This window comes from Odontesthes bonariensis, chromosome 15 (assembly GCF_027942865.1).
Source record: "Odontesthes bonariensis isolate fOdoBon6 chromosome 15, fOdoBon6.hap1, whole genome shotgun sequence".
NCBI classification, from domain to species: domain Eukaryota; kingdom Metazoa; phylum Chordata; class Actinopteri; order Atheriniformes; family Atherinopsidae; genus Odontesthes; species Odontesthes bonariensis.
Genome location: NC_134520.1, coordinates 17,278,308 through 17,304,919, shown reverse-complemented (window position 1 = coordinate 17,304,919; position 26,612 = coordinate 17,278,308). Strand labels below are relative to the sequence as shown.

Below are 26,612 nucleotides of genomic sequence, written 5' to 3'. Positions count from 1 at the left end.
GCAGCCATTCACAGAAATCAGATCCGTTGTGGTGGAGCGGACCATTCATGATCCTGACGTTTTCTAAGGAATGACACTTTTGCTATTTAAAGTTTATTGTCTGTAGGTTAGATGTGCCACATGCGTTTTAAAGACACATATTTACACAGGCACATTCTGCAGTTGTGGAAATTTAGCTGTCAAGTCTGGCATTTAAGTACAACTTTGAGGTACTGATTATTTACTAGAATTTCATTCTGCGCCACAGCAGCTCAGGAAGGGATGTTTTACTTTTCCCTACGAGAAACAGGAAAAATGATGCATTTGTGAGATTACTCTACTGAAAAAAATCGTGTCTCAATACTATATGTCTGATGATAAATACCATAAAAAGACACTGAGTATAAGAGCTAAGCACATGACCCTGCATGTCTATGGCCCAGCCCCAATTCTTTCCTTGGGTCTACCACTTCAGCCCACCCTGACAAATTTTCATTGGTTCATGTTGGGTAGGTGACCCCTTTCCTTTGGGAATTGAGAAGTAGTGGTCATTATGCCACCAACACCCCATCCGAGGAGATAAATCAGCACTACTTCTTGACGGACGAAGAAAAGGGATACCTTAACTTTTCCAAACTGGATGGATAGGGTCAATGGGGGTAACTAGGATTTGGAATATATTTGACCATCCATGAAATAACTAGAACAACATGTCATGGTGGCAGTTTTCCAAAGTTTTAACTTGAAAGCGTACAAACAGATCAAAGGTCAACAAGGTCAAGCCACAGAAATGTATCTGTCAACTCCAGGTAGAAAACCTGCTCCACCTGCCTTATAAATCCCCGAGGCCAATCTAATGTTAGACGGTGCTTTTTTTAGAATGGGTCTCAGAGAGGGCCCAGTTACCATGGCGACTACATGTCATGATGCAACAAGACGCAGTTTCCATCAGGCCTTAAGGGTAATATATCCAAGTAAGGGTCGGTCATAAGAGACACATGAGTCATGAGAAATTAATGAGCAGCTGTGAACTCATATTGTAAATCACCTCGCAGAAGAAGAAGCTACAAGGCTAAATGTTCGTGTAAATAAAAAAACCTTAATGTTTTCCATTCCCTCTTGTTTTGACATCATGTTAAAAAATGGCCTCTCGTAAGCCCAACTTTCACAACATGCTAGTGAGTCATATTATTTTAAATGAGGGATGACAGTGGTTTTCGATACTGCTGCCAATGAAACTCCCACAAATGTTCTCAAGGGTCCAGTGTTTATTTCGTTATAAATACACGTGTTTATTTTTGTGGTGCGCTCCACTCTCCAGCCATGCAGCAGGGAGAAGCCTGATTAACCCTTCTTCATTCCTCCGCACTTGGCTCTAATTATTCTTGTTGCAAAAGAAAAACTAAAGAGCATTTAATGTGCCAGAAAATCATGTCGTAAATCAGGAACTCGCCAGTATGTTTCCAAAGGTAAAACGATAAATCTCAAAGCAGTGCAGGAGAAGTCAAACCACATGTTCTTGTGATGTATTGTCAGCGGGGATTTGCTTCGGAGCTCTTGTGCGACTACCTTTTTATGTTGCTCTGCTCTTAACTGTACGCAAATATTACAGGACAAACATTAGCAATTTAGCAAATTATTGAACAGCATTGGCTGACACAGAGCACCACCAACTGCTAATACCTCTTTGTACAAAAATGATTTTATCCCTATTTTAATGACGGAACCCTTCAGCTGCACAAAATAGCACAAACCACACCTCGAATGAGTCAAATCACGTGAACCTTTCTTTGAATGCAGCAAAAAATAGTTTGAAAGTGTAGCGGCTTGCTCTCCCTCTCTAGATCACCACGTTTGGTTTTTGTTTTCACACAAAACATTTTGACAATGTTTGCTTTCTTTTCTTGGAAACAAAGTAGAGTCTAAAATGTCTGATATCAAAGGCTCAATGTTCTGAGGATTATTCAGAGGACCACCAACGCTGCTTTTGGAAGGGCATTTTACTGTGGAATTTCTTGAAAATGACTTTTCAAAGTTTTGAGCACTACAAAGTAGTGACACTTTCCCCTATTTCTATTGTGCTGAGGAGGCCTTAACTTATAGAAATAAGTACTTATAAAACTAGGTGAATAAAAACTGAAATATTAGCATATTAACCCCTTTTTTTCCCATATTTGTACAACTGAAACTGAAATGTCTGAAAGCAGCGAGCTATACTTAATCCTGGATGACTGATTTAACCTTTTAAAGATAAGTGAACGAAACCACAGATGAATTCTACATCTGGTTATAAAACAGAAATTGAAGTCTGTTCTTAAAGATCTTCTGACCTGAGGCCTGAAGATGTTTTGCGTTGCATCATTCTAAAGAAAAAAAATGTTTGCAACAAGAATACATCCTGGTGTCATTCCAACCATAAAATAAGGGAGACTAGACGAAAACATTCAAACAAAATCATACAATTAACGGGTGGAATATATCTTTATTTTAAAATTCTCTGGCTTGAAGACTACAGATGCAATCTATAGGCTCAACAAAAGCAAACAATACGAACCACAGCCACTATCTGACAGACAAACAGAAGTTTTCAGGTACTAAACTGTTGAAGCATGGTAACATGAAAAAACACGAGGAGTTGAAAACCTTGCTTTCCATAAAGATGAAGGCGAATGAAATGGGCAGAGCATATCACTTCATTGCAACCAGTTCCAGCTGTTTCTTGTTGGGTTCTAAAGAGTTTTAAATGTGTGGAAGTCCCCAAAAGCCAATGCTTCACCCCGCCCCTCTTCAGTGCCCCTCCACTGCGGAGTACAAGCTCAGCTTCAGGGCCCTTCCAATCACAAGCAGGTGAGAACCTCTCTGTCTTCCAGTCTACACTGATATATCCCCTACCCTATCAGGTTGGAGATCTGTCAGATCTGTCAGTCCTCCAGGAGTCTGCATGCTGTACAAGAACTGTACAGGAGAGTTTATGCACAAATTAGTCCCGTCTCTTAACATGAGAGAGGGGGAGAGGAAATGACCAATCTTTGAAGTGGGAACAGAGCGGCCTCACCAGCTTCAAAAACACAGCTGGGTACGTAACTCGTTATCATTATTACAACAGCCCTTTAACAGCCTTGCCAAGGCATCTGGCTTATGTCCGGAAAGGGAATGTTTGGTTGGCAAATCCAACATGCAAGTTTGATAAAACATGGGCCAAAGCACACCGTACAGGTGAAATTGAAACGTATCAAAAGCACACATCCTTCAAGAAATACAGCTCATGTCTCATCGTGTTAGCAGATACAGTATTTGTGGCTCATAGTGGCAAGTGGGGGGTGATTGCACAAAAACCTTGACAGAGCTGGCACTTCCAGTTCTGTAAAAGGGAATAAAAAAAGTGTTTTCTATTTAAAATAAATTAAACACCATTTTCAAAATGGCTGTCTAGTCCTTCTTTAATGATTTGGAAAAAAACAAAAAAAACAATACGACAGAAAAGATTAAATAGTTAAGAAAAAGGACAAATTTCTTAGTATTTCATTGGCACTATAGTAGTAGTGGCATGATGCATTAAGTTCAGCAGAAACGAAAGTTTTAATGCATTTAAAGTTTCTAAATCTGCAGTCCATTTTCACACAGGGGGAAACAGAAATCCTTCCTAACCATTGCAATCAAACATCTACCGTTTAAAAAGAACAGCCCCTGTTCACGGTGAATCTGGCCCAGTCTTGACACAAAAAAAAAGTTTCAGGCTAGTTGGCACAAGCCACGAGTCAAGAGAAAGTTGTCAATATGCGTAAGTATTTAAATAAAAACTGAAAGGTTACTTGTTACTTATCGACTCATTTTTGTGTGGCAGTAAAGAAACGTCTTCTTGTTTCACATGGTGCTGAAGCCGATATACAGTCTGCAGGTGACATTTCAGCGTGTGCAACACTCCTCCGAACTTGTATGTAGCCAGTTTAAGGTGCACTACAATTAAGCCAATCCACAAACTGCATCTCCACCAACATTTATAAACATTCACGAATGAGCAGTTTCACCTCTCTTCAATCACTGCCGACAAATTTGGTTCTCTACTTACGGAAATCAAAAAACGTACGGAAAAAAAGTTACAGTTTCAATACGCGATATATATATGCCAACAATATAATAAAGAGCTCTTTGAATGTGAAACAGTTACTGTAATTGCCGACCCATCTGTAAATTATCTGTACTTTTCATGCACTTTCAGGTTGTTACATTAGTTAAAACACCATGCAGCTAAAATTCAGCCAGTCTCTTTTACCCTTTGTACAAAACCTTTTGAAAAACATGACTTGACAGATTAAATATCTCCAGCAAAAAGTGAGCTTACTGAAATAATGAACTATAAAAGGTGGATCATGCATTTGACTCAGGCGGTGGTAGCACAGAGGAGAGTAAATATCAGTCTTCCATTTGCCTTGTGGCAAGAAAAGACTCATTGTGATGTTCCTCTTTATCTGCGGAGTATAACTTGTCTGAACACACATAAGCCACAAGTATTCAATAAGGCAACGGTGTATTATAGCTTTGCTTCGGTGAGTTTGGAGTCTTTTCGCTTAATACAGCTTTAAGCGTATAACATCAGTAATGTCTTAAAAACAATATGCTCCGCTCTCTCGTACAGGAGAAAAGGAGGTCATCGTGGTGTCTTTGAGAGGGGGCTCAGGCATCTGGTGATGGGATGTCACCCCCTCAGTCAGTCCGGTGGAGTGTGAGTGGTTGACACTGAAGGAAGAAACTGGAGTCTTTGGTGGGGGGTGAAAGCTACAAACCAGATCTCCAAACAGAAAAAAACATGAGCTGATCACAGAACTCACAAAGGCACAATAGTTCAACAGTTCCAGGGCAGAAGGCAGCCTGTGGAGTCAAGACCGTGGTTGACCCATTAGCTGAACTAAACAGGGCTGACTGCAGGTATAGGCTGTAGCCTCGCTATTAGAACCTATCACACAGGTTTAGGGTCTGCAGGCTACAGCCAAGAGTCAGTGCCCCATCACAAAGGGCCAGGATTGTTGCGGTAGTTGTAATGGTTGCTGTGCTCAGAGTCCGCAATCTGCAGGCTTGGTTTTCTCTCCGGCTCCTCGCTATCAGCTGCATCTGGCCTTGTGCAACGGGGAGGACGCTTCTTAAAGAAATCTGACACAAAACGAACCTGCAGAAGGAGAGTTGGAAAAAAGAGAGATTGATGGTCACTAAGGAGCTATTTTTCCCCATTGAGATTGGAGTAAAAACCCATAAGAATATAGAAGACGAAAGGGCAGGGCTGGAAATTGTGATTACACATGCCTGCAGAGGTCTGCGCAAAGCTCTTAAATGACACACCGACATTTATACAAACTCAAATCTGAGAGGAACACACAGAAAGCAGGCACAACCCTTGTAAGCCATAAAACACTGTGTTCCAAGGGTCTCTAATTGCGCACAGCGTAGTGAAGGCCAAATGCATTGGCTCAGGTCCCAATTCATCATATATGGATGGACACACACACACACACACACAGACACACTGCCACTCCAGAATTTCCACAAGGCAGTGCTGACAGTGGTTCAATCAAAATAAGGAAGTGGCCAAACAATAAAGAAGCCCAGCTGGATGAAATGAGATTGGAGTAGTTGGCTGAGAAGCTGCCAGCTATGAGTGGGTTTGGATCAAGACACACTATGCTGCTGTCTGACACTTCACTTGCTTCCAATTTGCTGTTAAAAATCAAATAAAGCTGAAAAACTGTTTATCAGTGACTTTTCTGCTTTGACGGGAGTATGGCTAACAGTAAGATTTCCATGATGTGTAATTTCTGTGACACAGACAGCCTCACCCATGTTTGCTTTTCCGAAAAGTTCAAAACCACGGCGGTGAGAGTCAAAGTTCAGATGTCATGAGGTATGAGGCCGCAGCTACTTTACAAAAGATGAAGTTTCAAAATGTCAAAGTTGTTTCAAACCAACTCAGAGCTTCACACAAGATCAAAGCTGGGGCATTTGGTAGATGTATAGACTGTTGGATGGTAGAATGATGGTGGACTTGTTAACTGCTGCAGTGTTTTCTGAGTAGGATGTTGTCTTGGAGACTCACATTGAGAACAGCAACAAGCGCTCCCTGCAGCAGCCCCACCAGCACGTCGCTCCAGTGGTGCTTGTAATCAGAGACTCGGGTGTAACCCACGTACACCGCGAAGGCCACCAGGAAGAACTGGATGGTGGGTCGGAGAAGTCTGGCCCACTTGGCAGCGAGTCTCGCCTGCACGTAAAGCTGTGGTGGGAGATAAAATGAGAAGAGTGTATAAAGAACGTTAGAAAATTCGAACAATTAAAGGGTTATCACACACAAAAACCAGAGTCAGGATACTGTAATTGATTTCTGGGTTGTCCTCCATTAACTATAAGTATGCAGACAAAGCTGTGTGGTAATACTGTAGTTAAATGTTTGCTATCACTACATATGCTTAAAGGAATAACCAGATGTGCTATGAGGTTTAAGTTTAATGCTATCTAAGCCCAAAAAATGAACAAGACAAAGCATATTTTGTTTTTTGAACGAGAAAAAAAAACATTGGCTGGAGTGCCTAAAATTGGACTTAACTTTAAAAAGTAGGCGAGTGCAAATCTAATTTATGTCCATTATGGGTGAATGAACCCCATTTTTACAGAGAATCAGCAGGGGCCAAAAAAATATATAAATTTAGCAACCGTACAAATGCTTCTGAGTTTCTGCTCAGCTGATGCCTAAGGTGCAATAACTGGCATTAACTGGCTGCATTTCACACTGTAGCACACTTTTTCACCACAGCTCACAGGACACAGACTTGATATTGCAGCTCAACTCTGTTTTGCTTGCTGTATTTGCCTAATAAAACAGTACAGCCTGAAATATTGATCGGAACGGAAACGAGCTGGAGATAGGCTGTCCTTTCGCTGCTTGGCTTGGAACTTGCTGTGCAGCACTGGCGCCTAGCTTTTAACACAAAAACACGAGGCCAAGTGTAATGAACAGAACGGGCTTGAAAAACAGAACACAACCCAATTGGCTTGAGAAAAAGGCCGCAGGGGCCTCAGAATCATTTCTCCCACTGTCCACATTCCTTCTCTGAACCCCTTGCCTTGTCCTTTTATGTCCACAGGCACAAACTGGCTCTATGGGCCTTTTCTCCTTCTCAACAATTAGCCCTTGATAAAAGATCCAAATGCACAGGCATGTTCTCAGAGTCACCCATCTGGGGACAGTAATGTCTGATACACACTGAGCTGTTTGCATTCTTACTGCACATGGGGATGCATGTTTATGTTGTGTTTAAAAGGTTTAAGGCCGTACTTACTGCGAGGAAGAGCATGCAGTACATTCCAAATGAGGAGTGACCAGAGTAGAAGGACAACCTGGAGAAGAAGAAGACAAATGTAACAGCAACTCACAGGACGTTTATCTAGCAGCATCTTGCAGCATCATTAAAAGAGGACAAATCCCCTTTCCCCGTTTTCCTGTGTGTTTTATGTTAAGTGTTGGCACAGGGGTGGTTTTTAAAGTGCTGTTTTTAGCCTTGAGTTTATCTGTAGAAGGCATGGATCTTACAGATAAGCCCAAGGACACTATGATTGTGCAATAGGACACAGTCATGGCACTCGCCCATGAATCACAGTGCATAGGTTTACAGGTCTATAAGCTGTAAAATAATAAAATAATTGACCTCTTGTATTGCTGATATGAATGCTGAATTGCTGAGTATTTAAATTTGGAGAAAATATTCCTCTGTTGTTCAGACAGGCATTTTAACACGAGGGGATGTGGGCCACTCGTGAAAATCAAGACATCCGTGTATTCTTTGTTTATTTCAATTTGATTTTTTTTTTTGTCATTTTGCTGCATAAATACAAAATCTATGATTATTGTAAGCTTTGTTGTTTGTTTCCCCATTTTTAACACTGATGCAACAAGCATCCAGAAATGGTCTCATCCTACCTCGACTCTGTGACCTCCAGCAGCTTGCCAGTGCAGTTGATAACCTGCATGTAACCCGTGCAGACCTTCGGGGCGCATACAGCCATGAAGTTAGGCCTCGGGCGGCCAATTGTGTACTTGGCCAGGTCGGTCAGTGACTGGCTGACAACTCCTCCAAACAAAAAGGTGCCCACCACCTTGTAGAGTGCAGCGACATACTGGTTGAAGTCAGAATTTGAGTGAACCCTCTTGCTGTAGACCAGATAAGCCTCCCCAGAAGAGATCTGTGGGAATAAAATTTGACTTATTAAACTGATTTTTTTGGGCTGCCAAACAAGAAAATGACCTTTTCTATTTACATTTGAAGCATTTGCCTAATTCCTAAAGAGCATTTTAAAACTGTGCAAACAGTATCAGATGCTGTTAAATAGCTGAAGTCATCAGGAAAGGATAATCGAATTTCATTTCAACTACATCAAGAGACACGTAAGGTTAAAAGAAATGAAACTTCCTGAGACAGGGCGGCTCAGCTGAGGGTGTCAGGAATACTTACGATGACGACAATGCAGGAGATGGTGACGGCAGCCAGCATGCCGTGAGTGATGGTGTCTGGTTTTAGGGGGTACTTGATGCTCTCGTCGTCACAGTAAATCCCCCTTTGATATGGTTTGTACACAATGCTCATGATAATGGAGGGCAGCGCCGCTGGAATAAACAAAAACCGGGAGAACAGTCGGATTAGATGGGACTGCTCAGCATGTTTGGGGAAATGAGCCCTTGGTAAAATGAGATGAAAACATTGGTGATTGAACACAAAGTGACTCAGCAGTCCTGGTTCTAGGCGGATTCAGGTTAATAGACGTTAATATTCAAGAGAAAATATTCAAAGGAATAACATATTTGTCTATTTTTCTACAGGTTTTCAGACATTACGTCACTCCCTATCCAGAGCTGGGAAGTAAAAATGTTTCTCTAAGGACAGCCAAGTTGTTTTTTCTCTCGCTGGACTTAGGGTTCTAAAATCACAATGATGAGAAAAACCAGGTGAAAAGAGTACTGAAAAATTGTAATTAAGTAAAAATATCTTTACTTTGCCTAAATTCTACTCAGAGTAAAAGTAAAATTACCCATCTCAAAATTTACTTGAGTAAAAGTACAAAATTACTTCATTTAAAATGTAATTTGAGTAAAAGTTACTTAATTACTTTCAGTTTCTTAATGCAAAAAAGGATGAGTCATGAATCAAATTCAGTACAAGTTGTTTTAATCTATTTCGAGGTGTATTAAAGTGCACATCCACACTTGGAAAATATCAACTGGGCTCAGGAACATACTTCCTCACAAGGACAGTCACAACTTGTACCATAATTATGGACAACCCTGAACATCCTCTCCATGAGACTGTTATCGGAAAACAGAGTCTCTTCAGTCAAAGGCTTCTTCAGTTTGGATGCAAAACGGACCGCTACAGGAAATCTTTCCTGCCCACAGCCATCAGCATCTATAATAACTCCTTGATTTAATTGAGTTACATCAACATTTAATTTCCCTCTGGGATAAATAAAGTATTTTTGAATTGAATTGAATAAAGTGCAAACAATTTTCAGTCCTATTGTCCAATGGACAACACTATGATAAGAATAAAGAAATTTAAACTACAATCAAAGTATTAAAAAAACAAAATGCACACAAAATTAAGTGCCCACAGGATCCCACATCTCAAAATAAAACAAAATACTCACAGGATCCCACTATACAAAATACAGTGCCCACAGGATCCCACAAATCTGCCAATAATCTACAACTTTAGACCGGAAAAGCTCTTGTTCAATTTCAGCAGCAGCTCATTTTCGAAGTTTTTTGCTGTAAGTCTTGCTCTCTTTGCTGTGAAGAGCAACCCGGCTGAACTAAAAAAGCCTCTCACAGGCAGCTGAGGCTGGAAGGCCTGTGTTGAGTTTCAGATTCAGCCCCTGTAAACGTAGGTTAGCTATCCACTTTTTGCGGCGTTGTTCTGGGAGTTTTTTCCATTTCTCACCTCTATGGGCGATTACCTTAGGTACTCGATAGTAACCCTTTCCCTTCTCTCGGTTAGACCGATTGCAACATCTAAAAACGGCACAAAACTGAGGCATTTTGGGCAAAAAAGTGGCAGACAAAACACTGTGTTTTCACATTTCAAAAACTACTCAGAAAATGACAAATTACTCATAAAAAGTACTCAATTACAGTAACGTGAGTAAATGTAATTCGTGACTTTCCACCCCTGTGAAAAACAACTCACAAGGAGGAAAAAAAACATTTGGTTGTTGAATGTCAGGGTGGGATTGCATGGCAAGAAATAACAAAAATAAACAGTGGGGAATAGTTCTCGCATAGGTACTGTAGGCAAATGTGAAAAAAAGATAGAAAAAAAAAATAATCGTACACAAACCAATGACTGTACACACACACATAAGACTGTACACAAATTCCTGCTGGCAAAAACACACAAAACTGCAACACTTTTGAATGATGTGGCTGTGTCTAAAAATAAGACAAAGTAGCAGCTTGAGGCTGGGAGAAAGCATGATGTCCTTGAGTTGTCCAGAAACATCCCTCCCAAAAACACACACTAACCGTCCTTCTTTCTAACACACATACGCTCAGGAGCAAATCCTTAAAGTTTAAGACACAGACAGACAAATGACAAGCTTGTGTTCGGGAATCAGTTTCAATTAAGGTCTGAGTTGTTTTAAACACGATGAGACCATGACAACGTGAACAATGTAGCAGGAGTGATTTGAGAGATAACGATATTTCAGTCGTCTTGATACTTCTTTTCACCTTTTTAACCACCACACTCACGTCACAGCTACTAGGAATTAAGCCTGACTTGTTATAGTGTGCCCTCTCAAGGCTACAATGGGGAGTTGTGGAGTATGACCCGAGGCAGATCGAAACAGTATATGGGGAAAAAGGCCTCATGTGCAAAACTGCAAATACAGAAGGGATTCTTCTCAAATGCAAGCGTTTTGTAGCTATTCCCCATCAAATGCCTGAATAAAATTCTTACTTTTAGAAGATTAGGGGTGTTTATTCAAAGAAAAGATACACATTCTAGCTGAGATAAGAACGTTTTTTTTTTCTTCTGATGTTCAAAGGAGTAGTCAAAGTGAATAATTAACTGACAAACTGTTTGAAATATCTGAGTTGCAGCCTGGTAAGGAATGTATTCTCCACCCTGATATCCACTACCAGGAGAGTCTTGGGGCCACTATGGAAATGGCAAGCAGCTGCAAATTAAATACAAGAAAAACAGGCATGCAAAAGCCCAGGGCAAACGGGAGAAGCGCACTCGCCGAATTGTATAATATTTCTGTGTAAATTAGCAGCGCAACTCTCCCATTCTTTGCAAAATACAAAAAATAGAAATTCGCAGCCGACATAATTCCAGTGAGACTGACTGAAGACCACAAGAGCTGAAGCCAAAAAGAAAATACACAACTGGAAGGTGTATCAGGACACAGCTGAGGTGAGCACCGAGTTTAATTCAATCTCGCATGATGGATGGCAGCAGTCCGCTGCGAATGAAACTATTTATCCTCTTTTATGACTTTTGTAACTTTAGAGCCACTGTAGGCAGAGAATCCTTGAGGTCAGACACTATTGTCACAAAAGTTGTCTGCATTTTACAAAAGGAGAGATGACGTTCTATAAAAATCCCCCAACTCCAGAAGTCCTCAAATATCAAGAACAATAACGTCCAGTGTGTGCTGTTTCGACATCGCATAAATCCAAGGTGACATGAGCTGAGCGCGAGCATTGTTCAGCAACATGCCAACAGCACACATGATGTTCACAGACACCATAAAGACAAAGAGTCTTATTGGCTTTGGAAAAAAAAGAAGACAGCAGCAAAACACTGTAGAAGCTTTGTGCTAAGAACAGAATAAACAATAGCGTTCAATTGGATAAAGACCGTTGCACATCGACTCCTGGTGTGACCCGACATCGGAGAAGATGGGTTTACACAATACAAACGAGGAAGAAAAAAAAAAAAAAAAGAAGAAATCAAACACAGATACCAATCAGCTTCATCATGACACCAGTATTTTGCTTCTGCTAAAAACTGATTAGCCCTTACTTGTTATGTTGAGTTTAACTTCATCGTAGAATAGATATATAAAAGCAGAATTGATATTCTCATCTACCATGTCAGCAGAAAGCAAATTAGAGTAGTTTCCACACAGTGTAATTACTTTTGACACCTATACATGTAGTATTCATGATTTTTTTTTGTTTTGGAGACATTTCCAAACAGCCAACAGCTGCTCAATATGTCTTCCAAACTGGAAGCTGGAAGACACCTGTCCTCCACATGGCAGATTCCCACCAACCCCCACATGAGGACTGAATCTAGGCTGCACATCTACCAGGTCAGGATGTGGTACACTGGTATTACAAATTCCACATATTTCCCCCTTGGCACCACCAAATCCTGTTTGCTACAACCACAACACAATATACAGTCAATTCTCCTGTATTAAACTGACATCCTGTCCCAGGCACAACAGGGGAACACCTTGAAACGGATTTACTGATGTGGCTTTTGGGTGGCAGCTCCTGCATCTGTATCCTGCATCCTGCCTCCAGCTGGCAAAGGAACAAGCTGTAGAAAACCCCCCCCACTACTTCTCTTCTTCTCCTAGTTGGTAGAATTAAGTCAAACAGAGACATATCAAAGATAAAAGAATGCTGTTACAGGGGATTTTTTACTGTGGAAACTAATATCATAACGTATCATGTACAGGACTGTATAACTAACTCTTGTTTCCTTAATCCTTAAAATGTGCATTTTAAACGCATCCAGAGCCTTTTAGGTCCATTGTAGGTGTGAGTTCAGATTATTCAACATGTCAAAATGATTTGGATAGATATCATCTGACTATTTGCATTGCCAGACATGACAACATATGGTGTTCTTATATGGAATTGAAGTTGAGATGTGTGTTTGTTGTCATTACAGGTGAGGGGGACATATGGGGGGGGGCAAGGTGACACAAAATCTGTTTCCAGTCCACATTGCAGTACTACATCAGCTAAGACCAGTCTTCACGCAGTGCGAAATGTTTGCATTCACATCAAAAGCAAACTGAACCTGCAAACCAACTTCAAAGGAAAGACTGGTCTGACCAGATACTAATTCAGCAAGTTTTAAAGGCCTGAATGGACAAAGTCTGTGCCAGTGTTTATTCACTTAAAACCGCATGGTAAACTTTACCTTTAGGCAGCAGAACAAGAGTTATTTCCACATTGGAGTCACATGGTATTGTTATTTCACACTTCCTACACTTGCCAGAGAACCCACCCATTTATCACTGTGGAGCATGAGAAAAATGAAGTGACAAGCTTCAAAGACAAGAACCAGCAGCTACTTAACTAACCTTTTCTTTCTATCAAACAAGCTCACAAATGGCTAAATAACTTCTGCATATACCTATTTATCTTGCAAGCCGTATGCCAATGGCTCTTATGCCTTTTTCAGTCTCATTAAATCCTCTCAGCCAAACATAGATTTTGCCAGCTTGCCACACAGTTTATGGACTGAGTGAAGGCAGGACATCTGGCCTTAAAAGACCCTCCCCGGGCTTGTAAAAGTGCATTCATTTTTCTTTCCCACATTCGTACATGAATCACTAATTAAGCTGAAAACTCACTTCAGCTTGTAAGTCATAAATTCAAATTTTGGATGAAATATAAAAGGCTGAACAAAAAAGAAAGATGTACAGATGTTATGGGCAGGATGAGTGGTACAGCCCTGGGGTGTGTACGTATGCATGATTTAGGAGCGCTGGACCCATGGATAATATCTGCAAGAAACAAACCAGCTAGTCTCTTGAAAAGCAGACATACACAGCTCGCAGACAAAAATAGACACACCGGCACACAAAATAGGCCGCCAGCACACCACGAGACAACCCCACAACCCAAACTGACATTGCTCAGGAGCTGCCTCCCCTTAAAGAGTGTCTCAGGCTAAACTCAAACAACCATAGCAGATTTTTGTCTGAAATCTTAAAAAAAAAGTATGTTCATGTGTAGAGGGTGGAGGCACTTATTCAGAATATGGGAGAAAACTTCTTTCAGGACACCTACTTTGATGGACTGAAGGACAAAAACGTTGCCTGTATGGGATATAGCCAGAAAGTTAATCCACAAACTGCCTGTCAGAAAACTCTAATAGTCGCCTGTTTGAAGTGGGGGGGTGCAGCCCTCCCGCCTCCGATTTAGAAGAGCCGACTTTAAAGGCTCTGGTTCCACTTCGCTCAGATTAAGGCTTCAGATTTACCTGGCTGCATATTACCGTTTTATCCTCAGTGGCACCTTGGTGTCTCCACAAGCTGAAATGGACATTAGTGCAACATAAAACTACAGAAAGAGTAACTGATAGTGATTGCGTGTGAAGACTGGCTAAAAAACACATTCATACAAGTTTCACAGAAGATTTGAGAATCAACTGATACCACACTGACAAAGACTCCAGTGTGAGAGGAACCTTGTGCTGTCTCCTTCCCTGGTTCCACCCATGCCGATTCAAATCTTTCCTTCTGTTTTTCCCTTTTATTCAAAGTCATTCATTCTTCTCTCTGCAGTCTTTATCTTTCTGTCTGTCAGTATCCTCCTATACACTTCCCCCGCTGTTGTAAATACACAGGCCTCAATGGGTGATGCTTTATTTAGCTGGCAGATGTGCAATTATGCGGGAGCATTTGGACCACAATCGCACTTTAAGCTGTGCCGAGATCGGCTGCTCGTCACATTCTCCCTTTTGCCTCTTTTGGGTTAGCCGTTTCTTCTTCTCCCATTTCTTTATCTCCCTCACATGTATACTTGCCATCTCACTCAATTTCCAACAACAGGTTGATACCTTGAGTCAAGGTGACACATTTGTCGGGAACAGTTACCAGCCCTGGTTTTTCTGACATAACTTGCTGCACCTGCAGAACCACGTAGACGGACAATTACTTTCCTCAATTTGAAAAGCATACAGTCTGCGTTCTCATTGTGCACATTTTGAAGGCCTGTGTGAGTGTGTGTGTGGTGTGAGAGGGCTGTTCTCATGCCCCTGGGCTGCCCTGCTTGGTCTAAGACTTTCCTTCAGGGTCACAGCTGGAACATTTGCCCCTCCATCTAATTTCTTCCACTCTCGTTTCCCGTCTTTTCCGCATCAAGGTCACTCAGCGAGTTTCCTCTTTCTGTATTTTTCCCGTTTTCTGTTGATCTTTTCCTTCTGCTGGCAGCTCTTGTTTCACCATTTCTTTTTTTTTTTTTCCCTTCACTTTTCACATGTGTCGCTCCTCAGTCATTTGCTCCAACCCTAACTGTCCTGCCATCTTCCCACACTGGACTAAGACTGGACTTTTTTTTTTCTTCTGGTATTTGCAGTCTTTGCATTTTGTCCTTCCTCTTTCTCATTTTTCTGTTTCTTTCCTGCAATTGAGAAAGGTTTAGCATATCGTATCGGGTGATGTTATAGATCATTAAAAGTTGGCCTGCAGTAACAAAACAACACAGCCCTCCCTCTTTCTGACTGTCTCACCCCAAGCTGACTGACTAATGTGGAAGGTATGTGCTGAGCCTACAACCTCTGCCGACATTGGCCTCTGGAATTCTAATTCACACGAGGAACGCCCAACTTCACCAGTCACACCAAATCCTCCTGCTGCTGTGGCCCATTCTTCACTTTTAATCCCCCTGTTTCACTCCGTCCATCATTTACGCATGCTTAGCTTCAAGCAGAGCAGGAGGAGACGGGGTGGTAGACGAGGTTGTGCGAGCGAGGCTAAATCTGGGTTGGCCATCAAAGGGACTGGGTTTGGTGGGGATCAAAGAAGTAGGCCACACAGGTTTAAACCTAAACCAGCAAGGTCTGCGGGAGAAGTTAAAAGCCAGTCTGATCATGTGAACAACTATAATGGTACTGACGTAGTTTACTAAATATACTGCAGACTATTGCTGGGTGTCCAAATTCCTAATCATCTAATTACGTATATATTTTAGAGTGACCTTATCCGTTACCCCATGTGGACTGGAAAATTGTGTTAATTATTTTAATTTTTTTGAATTGTAATAATAGTTTAGATTCATTTTAGTGTTCTATATCTAAACAGTGATTTTTTTAGTAACCAGTGACTGAAGAGTGCTTCTCACTCCCGTTGCTTCATTTGCTATACATTTATTTTCTCTCGCAAATAAAGAGGAGGAATGAGAATGTGAGAAAATGGAACAGTCGCTCAATTTTATATTCTTCTCATATCACAGAATAGCTTCAGTGACTACGACCACATGCAGAGTTGAGTCGAGCTATGTTTAAAGTTAGACATGGCCATTTAATTTGACCACTGTCCGTGTGCCAGTATGCCTGCATGGAAAAGTAATCAAGTTATTGACTGATGTATGTCCAACACTGCGATGCTGTGGAAAAACGTTCCAAACATTCTGTTGCTTCTAATCTGCTCTGTGAAAGATCATCGTTCATGTCAGTATAGCTGAATTCACTGCAGAGGCGTAGTCTACAAGTTGCTCCTGATTTTGTCTGGTGACCCCAAAAATCAGGATTTCATTAGAGCAGAGTGACAGTCTGGAACGACAGTCTGTCTTAATGTCTTAATGGGCTGAAGTTCACTCACAATTTCTGATGCATTTGGACATCTGGCAAAAGGAGCAGAAAGAATATGTGAATGAGAGCAGCTTTATTGGGAATTTGGCTGTAGCAATATACACTTATGGAGCACAACATGGAGTACCTTGGCCTGCTTGGCATGCTTACATGTATTTCAAAAGCCAGCTTTTGGAGTCAACGTGCTCATTGTAATGTCAAACATCATCAAATTCCAAAAACTTTCTCCCAGTCACGATTCAAGAGATTAACTGTCCCTACAGAAAATCATCTATTCGACTTTAAATCATGTTCTATTAAAAAACACATGTTAGTTGAGACCCTAAACTAATCAAGGCCAAAAAACAAGTAAAAAAGTCAAGTCATATTCCAACAGTGTACTAAAGCAGCTGGCACCTGTTGGGCAAATGCAGGCTCAAAGGAGTGCGTTATGTGAAACCTGTGAATTCCACCTTTAATATCTATGATGCCACTTTAATGTGGTTAACTACAATTTTACAAGTTCCCCGTACTTCTTGAACTATGAATTATCATAAAGTTAAAATGACACTTAAAATGAAAATACTTGCAATTGTACTTGAAACTATGTAATGAAAACTATTCCAAAAACAGCAACAAGCACAACAACAAGAAAAGGAGGATACGTTTTTCCTCAGAGGACCGTACGTGTTTGTTAAAAGGGAGCTCAGTTTCCATGACACAAGTCTCTAGAGGAAAACCATTCCCATCACGCATCTTCAATGCTTTTCTCTGAGAACTCAGGACAATCAGTCTTCCCAACAAAACCACAGGAGAGGCCCAGCTCCCAGGAGACACCACAGCACGGCTTTACCAACAAACTCCTACCAATAGCAACGTTACTTAGAAAAATCCCAGTCTTGTGAGAAGAAAACAATGCAAGGAAATACGATGACTTGTCTGTGAGAAAAGCTCTTTTGTTTAAAGTAATGTGTTAGTCACAAAATGAAATACTGGGAATTTAAGTGCTGAGGGGGATATCAGAAACATGCGAGTCAGGGGAAGAAACAAACATACCCGCTGCAAGCACCTCCTGTTATCTATCCAACGTCATCTTTTGACAATAGTTGTCTCTTCACATATTGAATTGAAAAATGAGTGGCACAATGTACTGCAAAACAAAAAAGTAAACAGGAAAACCAAAGGCTGCGTGAGCATGTGTCAGCAGCATCATTGCTTTGCTTCAAGGCCATTCAGTGTCACACTTCTTAATGGATACAACACAGTCATGACGCATAGATAATTACCATTCATTTCACCTCAGCAACACCTGAGTCATGCAGCAGCTTGAGCTGGGACTCCTCCTACGACTCATTCACCTGCAACACTGCACCTATGAGTACGAGTCGTGGGCAGGGAGAGGTTAATGCCTGGTCTCTCCTGTCTGTGTGCTGGGGCCAACACCCACCATCTATTTGTGCTGAGTGCAGAGAAAATAGAAACGGAGACGAAGAGCAGCTGGAAAGGGCTCACACTGAATGAGAACTTTGAGACAAAGAGATATTTGGAAAGCACAGACAAGACTGCTGTCCAAATAAATCAGTCAGGAAACCGCTAAACTACTTAGACTTCTACATTAACCCATCTAGTGTGTTGGGTATCGTAGAAGAGAAAATAAAAAAGAGGGGGTGGTACATCAACAGTGACATCAACAGTTGTTAGTTTGACCTGGGCAAGGCAGGATGTGAATAACTAAGGGCATGCCAAATAAATCACTGGAGCTGCTTTTATAATTTAGCCTCTGTATATCTTAATAAAAGATGTTTGAATAGACGTGCACACACTCAGCAACACTGGAGTTGTGGAGAATAATATTCAGGGTCAGATCAATGAAAGAAAATCATAACCAAATAGTCCTGAAATCCAGGCTAAACCCATCTCCAAACCCTGTTTCTGTTTACACTGATGGTCAGCATAATTACAAGCTCCGCCGTGCAGTTACACAGCTGGGGCAACCTCACATAAGCTTGGGGTTGACTTGACGAATATTTGGGTGATTGACGTGGGTGGCATAAGGGAAGCGGGAGGAAAAAGGGTGGGATGCTGTCACCCAGACTCAGCCGACTAACCCAACCCTGAGATTAATCCCGCACTCGTGCAAAAAAAAGAAAAAAGGAACAGATGGAAACCCCCCCCAAGCTCTCTTAAGAGGTGGGGGTGTAAAGTATCATCCCTATTTTCATCCACCTTCCAATTTCAGCACCATTACCACTGTAGACACAACAAGGGATCTACACACTGGCAAACACCAGAGCATTGTGAAACACATGTCTGTCATGGGCTTGTGGCATTAACACAGAAAACCAATGTTCCACCACAGTGGTACATTTCACATACACACATCATCACTGCGGCTGCGCCTGAAAACGACTTCTTCTGAGGGCGCTGGTGAAAAATGCTTCTCATTTTTGCTGTCTTTTTCTAATATGAATGAGTTTTGTTCACCCCAAGAGGTTATTATTATTATTATTATTATCTCTGTTATCGGGCCGTTAGAACTGTTAGAAAACGCCATCATTTATCGATATCCATTTAAATGATTTCATGAATCTTTTAAATAAAATAATTTAAATAATTGAATTTACCGACTTAAAAAGTGGGCAATAATGAAAAATACCATCTATGGTGTATCAGCAACTGCTTGTCATAGGTGTTCGTAGTTTGTTTAAAGTCATTTGTAACTGCTCTACTTCTCTCTGAAGTTGTTTTGAGTCTCACCAAAGCCGTGTTGAGTCATTTTTAATTTCTTTGACACAATTTGGAGTCTCGTTGGGGTTGTTGTAGGTCGGCTTGAATATCTCTGTAGTTAATTTGAGTCATTTTAACTTTCTACACTGTCTGAATGACAAAGAAGGGATTTAAACTATAATTACATACACAGGATCTGACATTCTGAGTTTAAAAAAAGGGAAACTTTCTATTGAATCCCAGATGTTCTTCAAAATGAGAATCTGTGCAAACTACAGAATTCAACTAAATCGATCCAATAATTTATACATCCTGAAGAGATGTCACACAATGAAATCCTTCATGTACCGATTGAAACAAAAAAAGATAAATTAATAATAAAAAAAAACGTATCCCATCTATCTAGAGGGGTGATGGGATTAAAAACTAATAGTGATGGTGTCCTCCAGCTCCTTCAGCAATGTAAAAAACGGGACATTTTGTGCCTTCGAAAAATCATATCTGCCTGAGGTGACACGCAAAACAACAGTCTGTGAGGTGCAAGTGGAAGTCATGTGTGGAGAAATCCATTGAGTGGCGAGTGGAAACATTCTTCAGAGGATTCCTGGCAGACAAAATATTGAAGAAAATTAGGAATATGCGGGGTGCACACGTGCATATCAAATTTCCATAAACAAACATTCAGCTTCCTGAGACTCTGGAAGTCCTGCAGAGTTTTTGGTTCGTATATGGAGCTTGCAGCGAGTGGGGACAAAAAGATCGACTGGTGAGGAGGATGAGACAGGTCTCCTCTTGTTTGTTTGTTTCTTAGTTTTGGTTTTTACCATGGTGTGATTTATTATAATTTCACAGCCTGGACAATATTCCAGCACAGTTCTGCATAAGCAAATGGAATGCCAGAGACAATTACAGATATGCACTCATTGGCAGTTAGAAAAGAAACTGAGAGTAAACAACTCATCTCTAGATAATCTTTAGTCTGTTTAAAGAAATTCAACCAGCAAATAAACAAACAAGGGCAGTTATCACGATTAAACCATTGGCGTAAAGCACAAACACATTGAATAATGGAAACAAACTGCTGTCACCGCACAGATCTGATCCGCAGTACCTGCCTTAGATAAAAGAGGCAGAAAATGCTGACGTGCAGTTTGGTACACAAGTGTCCATAACTTACCAACTACAACGCACAGCACATCCATCACCACGTACAATATCTTCTTCTTCGTCTCCATCATTTTATTCACGTTCATTTGACTTATTCAATGTGGGAAAATATCTTCTTTACTAACAGGGTGATCAAGTCCATCAGTGTTCGGTCACGCTGGAATCAAGCACAAGCTATGCAAACAACCTGGCAACCGGCGCAACAAGTTCTTCCGGGATCTTCTTCTCTACCTGTGCTGGCATTGCAACTTTCCTAAAACTCCAGCGCCTCCGAGCAGAATCGCAGAACTTCTGAAGTCCAGCGCAGGTGAGCGCGCATTACTGCTTCAAGTGCCAACACAACACGGATCCTCCAACTTCACAACTCCAGAGGCGTCCGGAGAATCCAGCATAAATTCTTCTCTGCGCTCCGCTCACAACACGCCACTGCCTCTGGTCCCTCCTCCTAATTTCCTAGTCTGGCTCCTCTCTGGCTGTGTGATGATCCCTAAACCTGACGCTTTTACGCACAGGCGACCAACGAGCGGGGAACAAAAGCTCTCAGCAGTGTGCATGATTATTCTCTCTATGTAGGCAACTGAAAATGCTATTGTTAATCTGTTGAATCAAGATGACTCGAGTACATTATGCATGAGAGCAAGAGGAGAAGGTGCCCGAAAGCTGCTTTAAAACGAAGCAGTCAGGTCGAGATTATAGGGAGATTATTGATATCAGATCAAATGATTGGCAATAAATTTTACATTCTCACCCGAGGTAAATTGGATTTAAACAAATGCCTTCTTGGATTACAATGAGGGTGTGGCTTTGATTAATCAGAGTTGCTTCCATCTCTGAAATCATCACACAAATGGAGCTCTAAATCAGGGGTGTCAAACTGCTTCCATGAAAGGGCCACGTGGGTGCAGGTTTTTGTTACAACCCTGCAACAGCACAGCTGACTTGTTTCCCTCAATCAACTGAACTGGTAAGACCTTCAGTGCAGACAGTTCAGTTGATTGAATGAAGTCAGCTGTGCTGTTGCAGGGTTAGAACAAAAACCTGCACCCACACGGCCCTTTCATGGACCAGTTTGACACCCCTGCTCTAAATGAACCTGAGCTCACTGCTCAGTTGTCTTTGAAGCTGAGATATGCATATGGAGGAAAGTTGAGTTAAATGTGGTTTAAACCTCAACACATTTGTGTTATTAGGAGATGGACTCTATACACTTGCTGGATGTTGGAAAAATTCCCATGTCAACAGAAGTGTGGAGCTTAAGCACGAGTTTCCATCAGCATGACTCCAGGCCTTGGTGCCTTTTGCTCCAGTCAGTCAAGGTGCTTCCCCACCAGCAGTCAATATAAGCCCACCCCTTGCTTATTGCATCCAGCCATGTGTGATATATTTTGACTCATGGGTGTATATTAACACTTAACTCTGTTTGCATGACCATGCATGACCCCCCCCCCCCCCTTTCAAGTATATTAGTTCAGCACCCTGGAGTTAAGTAGATAATCTTCCCTGCTTCTGCTTTGAATTGCAGCTTTATTTGACTTTTGCACATTTGCAAACAGAATCAAATGCATTGAAATGAAGTCGCGTCTTGCACTATGCAGCTGCGAGTTTAGCGCTTTACAGCATGGAAATGAAACATAAGTGAAATTCACAAGTGTATTGAGAGTAGGGTTCAGTGTTCAGACTGTTGTAACGTGCAGGGATTTAATCCGAAGCCAAGTCTTCTCTGCCCCCTTCTGGTTGTTCTTAAGAGGTGTCTTTGTTAGAAACAACGAACCCCTCATCTCATTTCACAGTTTGCACCCAATTAGCTGTAACCCACCCGTGATAGACTTGTGCACTCACATACTTCAGAAGACTGTTTGATTTGCATCCCTGTGCCAGAGAGCGAGCAGAGAAGGTGAGGGCAGCCATGAGGAGACATTCAACAAAATAAGATGTTTTTACTTCAAAAGCCATCGTTTTAAAACATCCATCCATCCATCCATTTTCTATACCTGCTTTATCCAATTCAGGGTCGCAAGGGGGCTGGAGCCTTTCCCAGCTGCCAACAGGCGAGATGTGGGTATACCCTGGACAGGTCCTCAGTCCATTACAGGACCAACACAAAGACCAAAAAAATTAAATAAAAAAAGAGATAATAAAGATACACCAATGTGTCCTTGCTTATAGCTCCTCCAGCAAATCTCTCTTCTTGATTCTCTCTCCTCTGAGTGCATTTTAGGACTTGAAACGTCGAAGATGTGAAGGGGGAGAAAGAAACCAGGAACTCAGATACAGAAGAGGCAGAAGCAGACAAGGGCTGTGATCAACATCTCAGGAAAGCTTTTATCAGAAAACGGCATTCAACTTCTCCCCAAAGGATTATCAGTTTAAACCTAGATCCACTATTTACCCTTCATTTCAGAACGCAACATTAAAGCCACTTGAAAAGAAAGTAAATTTAGTCATAGAGAGTTTATTTAAGAATGAAAGGGCACCGAGACATAAGGATCTTTCTCACAAAGAAAAAAAAAAAGGTGAATTTTTTAAATTCACATTAGCAAAGGAGCACGAAATTGTTCACTGGAAAACTGATTAGGGGTCTTCTGCCATCAATAGGCTGGAATGTCCAAATGACAATTTTTTTTTTTTTTTTTACATGGGAAGGACAATGCAACCTTAAGGTGCTTAAGTTTGTTTTTGTTTAGTTTGTAGGATATTTGTTTTAACACCTAAAGTTGGAGATCCAGTCGGTCAGGATGCAGGGGGAGGGTAGGGTACACGAGCGAGGTGAGATATGTTGCTCTAACCTGACAACAAGAAACTGCCACTGAAAGGGGCAGTGGCATGTTTTTGTTCAGGCCATTTATCATGACCAAATAAATAAATCTGCTACATTTATTTGTTAGCCTTCAGTATGCAGTTGCACTGATTTGAGCATTAGATTTAATGCTTTGGTTAGCAGGTGCCTTAAAAACCTTCATGCCTTTCTTTTCCTCCTATAGCCTCTTTTCTTCATCCTTTGTAGCTCAACATGTGGAGTATTGCGCTCTACACTCAGTATACTGAGCGTACATACAGCATCAGACATGATAAATCCTCATTGAATCCTTATTGAATGTGAGTTATTGCAGGAAATAAAAAAAAAAAAAAAAAAAAAAAAAAAAACGCTTTTCTGGATATTGATTGTCAAGAAGACTAAATTTACCTGAAAACTTACTTTCTCAGATCTGAATTGCAGATTGTTTTGGAATGTATTTAGAAAATCTCTAAAAGTCTTTTGACACAGGACACATGACCAAAAACCAGCAAATGGCACTGAGCTGTAGGCCCTCAGGTGACACTAAAAACAGACAATGGACTTTCATTGTCATTTCATGGACTAAGATTATTTTTGGAACCATTTTGGAGCGAGCACGGTTTTGTTGCTCAGCAATGTTAATCGGAATTTCACCGTGCAGGAACATTCTAGTTTCTTTGGACCTCAGCTCATGCATGTGCTCCTTGATGAGGTTGTCCAAGAAACTGTGAACTGTAGCCACTGAGGGGATTACTGTGGTCAATGTGTTTCTCCCCTCAGTGCTCTCAGCCATGCTTAAAACGTGTATAATCAAGTTGTCATGGTAATCAAGTCCATGTTGACTTCTTGGTCTTCTTGTCGCTGGTTGCAGTTTTGTTTAGAAAGAAAAATGACCCATTAAGTCAATGTGTATCATTTCTTTAAGACTGTAGTATGTGGAAAACATCGAATCCCATCGGGCGTCTCAGACAGGGACCATTGTGTGGAAATGTTGCAATGTTTGAGTCTTTGTTGCAAAACTCTGGAGCATTTGGGAGCATTCGGGAGCATTCCTCACAAAAGCAAATACATTTAATCTAACGCTGGGACAAACTGGACCTTTACACCAACAGCTTTAAGTTTGTTATCTAGATTTTAGACAAGCCAGAACATGTTTAAAAGAACAAATAACTCTTCACTGAATAGCTCCCCCTCTTGTAAAAATGTTCTTGGACAGACAATTGGAAAATTACAACACGACTCTAGTTTCTTTATCATTTTTTTTTTCAATGACAACAAATAGGGGGCAGCTTATATATATATTTTTTTTTACTTTACTATTGTTGAAAGCCTTTATATTTTTACAGTAGAGTCTTAACATTTGAATGGCTAAAATAAACGCTGTTTACCTCTGTGAATAAGATTTAAAGAAGTTATCTTGGACATTCTTTATGCCTTTAAAAAAGCTTCTGAAATGAGTGTTCCTGTTAAGAGAATTTCCAGTTTACAAATCAGAATCAATGGCTGTTTGTTTTTCCAGAGGAAATCTCTTTTAATGTCATATTGTCAACCAATGACTCTTTTCTTCTTTTCAGAAATCAACAGCCAAGTAAATGGATTTTGCTGACTGGTTTTAAGAATCAACAGACACAAACTCAAGCTATGTGCTGAAAATGATCTTGTAATTTATTACCTGCTCTTTAATTCCCTCTACTGGCCACAGGCTGCAGATGAAGGAGCTGAGGGGTTCTGCTTGTCCAAGAGCAGCACGGCTTCTTCACCCAATACAGCCTCTACCATCAGACACACAACATAAAAATAATGAAAGCACTTTGGAAGATAATAAACGCCCCTTTTAACTTCAAAGGAAAGCAACTAATTGCTCTCAGGTGAGAAGCTGCACCACCATTTTGCTCATCTAAATGGAGTCTATTTCATACTTAAACATAGAAAGAAGCGGGCTAAGCTACTGCCCTATGTTTCCATTTATACTCTACCACCTTTACTTATTTCCTTATCTCAACTTTAGAGATGGGCTCAGAGGCACTAATATGTCTGAATATACTGTAAACCTTTGCAGTGACAGAAGTGGTGATTCCATCATGTTCTGGCCTTTTGTTGAAGCCAGTAGCACAGAGAAAATGTCACAAGTAGAGGGGAGAATGCATTGAATCGCATTCAAGAGGCAAACACACAGTATCTGTAAATAAATGAAAATGGGGAGAGGATGGCTTCTGCAACGGCATGATAATTGTAATCACGCCTGAAAATCTATAGCGGACCTCTACAAGAGAAGCAGGCAGCAGATTTTGTCATGGACCGCACTGTCTCCTGACTTAAACATCACCACAGAAATCTGTGGACAGAAATCTAAATAGCAATAAACGTAAAGCCCTTTTCACCAAAAGCACTGAGTCCTAAAAACTGTTCCACAGATGTTCCAGAATGGTGGCATGTCTGAACCCAAATGTGCGCAGCGTTCCATCTGACTTCTTGCTGAAATTGACCATCCAGCTCCCTGGATCAGCTGGTAATACAATAATTTCTCTTCTTCTTTAGTATAAGAAATGGTTTTTGATGCAAGATAAAACAATGATTGAAAGGCTTTCATCTGTCAAAAAAAAATAAAAAAAATGTTACAAGCTGTGATACTTGATGGGACAATACAGGATGTTGAAACATTTACTCGGGAGCCTTTTTCATCTATTCATCCTCTATATCTGCTTTGTCTTCTTCAAAAGGGCTGTGACCTGTCCTAGCAGCAAGGCGCAGGTGTAACCAATGAGCATATGCTGGAACTGAATGTGGGTAATTTATGGTATGCCCGAAGACTTATTTTCAATTATCAATGAATTGGGTCAATTCTGAGCTTTTTTGTTCCCTGAAGATCCCAAAGCTGTGTTTTCTTGGTGTCTTGTCTTTTTCATCCCTTTTGTAGACGTGCAGGCTAAAGTCCGTGCTTGATGAGAATTAGAATAAGATAGAAGCCAAACTTATGTGGTTTAATACGATAAGTGATCCTTCAGGCAAACAACACTGGCAAGGAGCAGGCAATGAGGCTAAATCCAGAAAATAATCCAAAGAGTCAGAAAAATCAGGTGCAAAGCAGGATTGTCAGAAGGTGGTGATGAGTAAGGTCCAGGAACAGGCAGAGACCACATACCGCAAGAGGTAAATACGAAGAGCAAAAAGGGGTGGAAAGCTTGACACAGCGGCACAAAGTCAACCTGGCGAGAAATGCAAGAAACAAAGGAGGACAAATATTGAGGTTAGTGATGACTGACGGAACACTGGTGTGAGGTAATGAGGTGCAAAGCAAACATAAGAAACAAAATGGACTTAAATGTATAAGAGAAAGAAGGTGAATGTAAAGCTTACTGCAACGTGAGAGGACAAAGCATCTG

At 41.0% G+C, this 26,612-nt stretch overlaps 1 protein-coding gene across 1 annotated transcript; it reads right to left on the bottom strand.

Annotated features, from left to right (window-relative positions):
* Positions 1 to 2,441: 2,441 nt before the first annotated feature.
* On the bottom strand, positions 2,442 to 20,902 carry plpp2b (phospholipid phosphatase 2b). The gene is made up of 6 exons (XM_075485260.1): positions 20,464 to 20,902; positions 8,475 to 8,626; positions 7,943 to 8,205; positions 7,305 to 7,362; positions 6,065 to 6,241; positions 2,442 to 5,143 (listed from the first exon to the last, which is right to left on the bottom strand). The coding sequence occupies exons 1-6, from the start codon at positions 20,537 to 20,539 to the stop codon at positions 4,985 to 4,987; spliced, it is 885 nt and encodes a 294-aa protein (XP_075341375.1). The 5' UTR covers positions 20,540 to 20,902; the 3' UTR covers positions 2,442 to 4,984.
* Positions 20,903 to 26,612: the final 5,710 nt, after the last annotated feature.

What these genes read in the sequence shown, in the direction of transcription:
- plpp2b (XM_075485260.1), bottom strand. Translation starts at nt 20,539, where the DNA reads ATGAACGTGAATAAAATGATGGAGACGAAGAAGAAGATATTGTACGTG. An exon ending in TCTCCTGCATTGTCGTCATC is followed by an intron (nt 8,206 to 8,474) that starts GTAAGTATTCCT and finishes TTATTCCCACAG; the next exon opens with ATCTCTTCTGGGGAGGCTTA. An exon ending in ACTGCATGCTCTTCCTCGCA is followed by an intron (nt 6,242 to 7,304) that starts GTAAGTACGGCC and finishes CTCCCACCACAG; the next exon opens with CTTTACGTGCAGGCGAGACT.